General features: G+C 31.1%; 1 protein-coding gene across 1 annotated transcript; it reads right to left on the reverse strand.

Annotated features, from left to right (window-relative positions):
* Positions 1-3,013: 3,013 nt before the first annotated feature.
* Positions 3,014-4,543, reverse strand: LOC145101746 (COMPLEX 1 LYR-like protein). Its single transcript, XM_079039023.1, has 2 exons — positions 4,384-4,543; positions 3,014-3,543 (listed from the first exon to the last, which is right to left on the reverse strand). The coding sequence occupies exon 2, from the start codon at positions 3,514-3,516 to the stop codon at positions 3,244-3,246; it is 273 nt and encodes a 90-aa protein (XP_078895149.1). The 5' UTR covers positions 3,517-3,543; positions 4,384-4,543; the 3' UTR covers positions 3,014-3,243.
* Positions 4,544-5,387: the final 844 nt, after the last annotated feature.

The raw sequence follows: 5,387 nt of genomic DNA on the forward strand, positions 1-5,387 counted from the left end.
CGTCTACAACTCCAAGCTCGAGATCATTAGCCAAACTAGTTTGTATCAGGGCTCTAAAAGGGTTAAGACATATATTTTACAGGCTTACCCGGTATCAGGTCACATAAGAATGTTTTAAAACAGGAAAACTATAGTTCATTCCCTTAATGTACAAAAAAAAAAAAAGTTGAGTGACCTTTTAGAGCAAATACGATAAGTTGGATGGGCTAATATGACATTTGTCCTTTACAAAAATGACAATTGGTTTGGTAATAGACATTTTTGACACATTTCGGATTCCAAACTTATCACCTTTTATGATTTTGAATAAACAAAATTTTTATTTTTCTATTCTAAATGATTAAGAGCGTTCTTTTAATATTATTATACAAATTCAATCATTAGCTTTCTATGTTGTTTTGGCTAAAATAGTTGAAAGGAGGTCATTGAAATTTCAAATTCTCACTCCCTTCTAACCACCTTATCCTCATGTATCATCTTAGGTGTTGTTTTTTTTTGAAGTAAAATTCATGAAGTCTGTGGACCATCTCTGCAACCTTCTGCAGTAGAAGAGGTGGACCAAGCGGCTGCAGATTATAATAAGAAGCGTGTTTGTTTTTTTAACATCTGCATGTTGCTACAGATATTAAAAAATTAAAATAAACTGATTTTATAAACCGAAATAGTTTTTTAATACTGAAAAATTAATAATGTATGATATTTCAGCAAGAATTTATGATATTTCAGCAAAAAATAATGATATTTCAACAAAAAAAAATAATAAAGATATTTTAACAAAAAATAATGATATTTCAACAAAAAAAAAATAAAGATATTCCAACAAAAAAATAATGATATTTCATCAAAAATTATCATTATTCAATATAAAAATCGAAAAAAAAAAGAATTCAACAAGAATAAATAAAAAACGAAAAAAAAAAATAAGATTTCAGCAAGAAAAAAGAAGAAGACGGGGTTGGAAGAGGCAATACAAGTGTTGCGCCAAACAAAACACGTGCAGAGCTTTTTACTCTGAAGACTTCTAAAAAACATACAACTGTGAGATTAAAAGTGTTACACGTGTGTTGCACTGCGCAGCAATAAGATGTCTAAAGAGATTTTTTACAAAAAAAACAAACAAACACTCACATAACTCTATACCAATTAACATGATAAAATCATTTTAAAACAATAACAAGATTCACACCAAAGCCACATCAATTCATTTATTCTCCTAATTAAATCAAAAGCATAACTTTTTTTCTCACAAAATATCTTTCGACTGGTTGGAATTCACCCCAAATCTAACTGTCCTTCAAGATCCAATGAGCTTAGGACATGGATGATGCACACGGCGATGAAGAACAATATATTTACCAAAGAAGCAGAATATGAAAATATGAAATTGATTTCTAAGGGAGTCGGTCAACAAAGAAGGATATTATAGGAGCTATTGAAGAAAAAAAATGGATAATAGAAACCAAAAAGGGAATCCATGACGTTGAACGATGGATAAAAAAAAATATGAGTGTAAGACGAGGGTTATAAAGTTTGAGGTTTTGGATATTGTAGTTAAAATAAATGGAGTAAAAACATAGGTTGATGAAGAGAAAACAAAAATCTTGTATGACTTCCATTATTTTAGTTTAAATTTTTTGAATATAAGTGATTTTGTACGTATGATCATATTTAATGATCATTTCTACTTATGAAATGTGTATACGCTTTTAACGTTTCATTTTAGACTTATTCGTTCGATAGGTGGGTGTTTTTTTTTTTTGAAACAACAAATATCATTAAATGTCGAAGATTAACAAGTGACTAAATCACGTCAGAAAAACAGTACAAAAGTGTTAAACGAAAAAAGAAGCAAAAACAGTTACAATGATAAATGAGTAAAAGTAGAGGAAATCAATTTGGCACAGTCACCACAACCATTTTTACTCATGTGTGCACCATGAGTATGATGGTCTACATCGTGCAGTAAAAGACAGTATTGTCAATCGCTTCTTTGTTTGATAGTTGTGCAATCCTTAACCTGAGTTAAGGAATTGCATGACACTCGAACACGTTCTGTTTCTCAATCCAAGCCATTTGAAAATCTAAGAGTGTACCGTTTGGACAAACTCACACCGAATAAAAGATGATTCACTAATTCGACTTTTTTTGTTGCAGAAAGCGCACATCTTATTAGGAATTTTTATTCCTCTCGCCGTTAGGTTGGTGGGAGTGTGAAATAAATCCAATATATTAAACCAACCCAAATTTTCAAAAAAAATCAGAGACCAAAAACAAATATTCTCATATGTATAATTTTGAAAACAAAAAATGTCTTAATGGGATATATATTCCATATATATTATTTGTTCAAATCCCCTATGATGTATTGTATCCTACTTGAGATATATATCAACTAAACCCTCGTTGTGTCATGTGTGTGAAACATTCTTATGCTAAATGTAATCTTACTCCCAACTATTGTTCTCTATTTGCTTTCGATTGGTGATCGTCTTCCATTCCCATTCTTATCTTTTTAGCTCGCCTTATGTTTGTGTTAAGATCTAATATAATATCATCAAAATTATTATCATCTAGTTAGTGGTTTCTATTTCCTATTGTGATACTTTGATACCCAAAGTTCTTTAGATCAAGAGTAAATTATTGAAATCGTCCCTATGGTCTAGTCAAAATTACACGTTTGGTCTCTAACTTTTTTTTTGCACTCGGATCGTCCCTATGGTTTGATTTTATTACGTTTTTCGTCCCTTGCATACATAAAGTTAGGGACCAAACATGCAATTTTTACCAAACCATAGGGACGAAAAACGCAACAAAATCAAACCACAGGGACGATTCGAGTGCAAAAAAAAACGTTAGAGACCAAACGTGCAATTTTGACCAAACCACAGGGACGATTTCAGTAATTTACTCTTAGATCAACTATTTAATCGTTTGCTTTTTAAAAGATGGCAATCTGCAAACAACAGTTGAATAAAAGTTTGTTAAGCATATGCATGAACTTATAGACAAATAGTTCACGAATAAAAATTTATTTCCCAGGTATTCCACAAAAATACATATAGAGTAGTTGAGAAGATTTCATATAAATTAATGTCTTGATAAATTTATAAAAAGAAACCCCTTAAATCTAGCACTTTTCTACTAAAGTTGATGGTTTTCAATTAAGAGAAGAAACCAAATGCCTTGTCAAAATTACGATACTACCCCTTCCTACATATGTTTTTATTATGATTTATAAATTTGTCACTGAATATATTTAGGGATTTCTCCTTTTCTCAAGAGAGATAAAGAATAGTCAGCTATATCAAACAGATCTTTAATGTTGTGTATGGATCGTTCTTCAGCAGCCAACATGAAAATGGCACGTGCCTGTGCTTTCCTGTGCAATCTTGCTGCTAAATTTAATGGCAGATCAGGTGAATTTAAGCTTCTGAGTATTTGCCTATACAGAGAAAGAACCTTTCCCCTATTTCTTGCCAGATCATCTGCAGTTGCCCAGATAAGCCCTTTCGACATTTGCACACCAAGTGTTTGCTGAAATGTCTAAAACAAGTAAATGTACTCAAAATCCCAATAAAACCTCATCTCAAAAGTCAATTGAATAGTAGAAGGGTATTTTGGAAAATAGTATATTAACTTGTTGCTTAGTTTTATGTTCATTTCAATCAAGCATTAGATCATATTATTGTGGTCTATTTCAGTAATTGTTGTTGTTGCTATTGTTAATTGTTGTGGTGTTTTCAGTCTACAACACATGTTAAGTGGATAATATTTATAATTTGCACATAATTAGCATGTAAACATAAAATACTCACAATTTTAGACAAAATTTAATGAAATAATGTATACAATGATCAGATCTGTTCTTGAACATGTGAATGAAAAAAATGTTGCTAATCTAAAGAAAAAATACACACACAACAACAACTGGAAATTGACTAATTAAACCAATTCAAATCCATAAAAATGCACATAATGAATTCTGATCATTGCAAGTATGATATTTAAGTATTTAACAATCTTGAAAAGAAATGAAGAGATTTTTGCTTTGAAACAACCTGACCCCATACAAGAGCACCTACAGTATGTTCAATAGTATACTCAATACAGCCAGGGGATCATCCAATTCAAACCTTATAAACTTTTCAGCAAAATATCAAAATGTGGAGGATAATTTCAGAAATTTTGAATCAGAACATAATTCAACTCAGAAAAAAATCAGCACAGACTCCTTAACATCAGAACATAATTCGATCAAATAATTTCATCAAAAATCAGATAACAATCGATTTCAGCAAATAATAACCCAATTTCAGCGAGAAATTGGCGATTTCAGCGTATCTGGGGGAGAGAAAAAAAGGAAAATTGAAGAACGGTACATACCTGAAGCAACCTCCGCTGTGCAACGATGGCGCTGGAGGTGTGAGAGGGTGGCGCCGGAGATGCGAGACTGGAGAGCCGATGTGGAGGAGCGGAGTGTCGGAGGTTTGAGAGAGAAGAGGGCGTCGATTAGGTCAGGGCAATTTTGGAAGCGTGTATTAGATTTTTTTATTATTATTAGATACCGTTTTACATCTATTGTTACACTTGTTATTATTATCATTATTACCAAGCAAACAGCGTTAGGCAAATAGTCGTGCGTTGCGGAACGCGTAAAATTACGTATTTAAAATTTTGAAAAATAAATATTAAAATTAATATATGTTATTGAACATAACACCTTTCATATTTTACTATAATATTACATGTTATTCAAAATACAACGCTTTTATTTTTAGAAATATATTAACATTATCTTTTTGTATTTGATGGATTGTTTTCTATCAAAGCCAAAACATCCAATAAATACTACGAAATTTATGTTTGTTTATCACCACACACCTCTACTACTCTGCTTCAATCAAGATTACGCAACTGCAAATGCGCAAAGTGAAATTCATATTCATTAATATCGACTAAATAAATAATGTGATGTACTTATTATTTGTTAAATGCATATCGATGCATCATATTAATTTTCATATTCCAACATCAACAAACTAAAACCACATAGGTATAGTCTGGATACCAACATCTAATTTCTATTAGAGACTAATACAAACATACCCCTACCACAAAAATGTTTGGTTGAGACTAAATGTATATATACAAAAGAACAAAAGCTAAAATGATTACTTTCTCATGACTTGAAATGGAGCATGACAACTCATTTGTATCGATTCTATCAGTACAACATTAAAATATGCATGATGTGCCTTTAGTTCACATGTGATAATTTATAGTATCAAATAGAAAATTATGACTTTAATGGAAACTAAGACCAATTGACATTTAAACAATTTATATGTAGCAATACATTTGCTAATATGACTTCAAATTTTCCAATA

This window comes from Lactuca serriola, chromosome 4 (assembly GCF_051521515.1).
Source record: "Lactuca serriola cultivar US96UC23 chromosome 4, Lser_US96UC23_V15, whole genome shotgun sequence".
NCBI lineage: Eukaryota > Viridiplantae > Streptophyta > Magnoliopsida > Asterales > Asteraceae > Lactuca > Lactuca serriola.

Bases quoted from the DNA above. Each gene is read 5' to 3' on its own strand.
- LOC145101746 (XM_079039023.1), bottom strand. From the start codon at position 3,516: ATGTCGAAAGGGCTTATCTGGGCAACTGCAGATGATCTGGCAAGAAAT.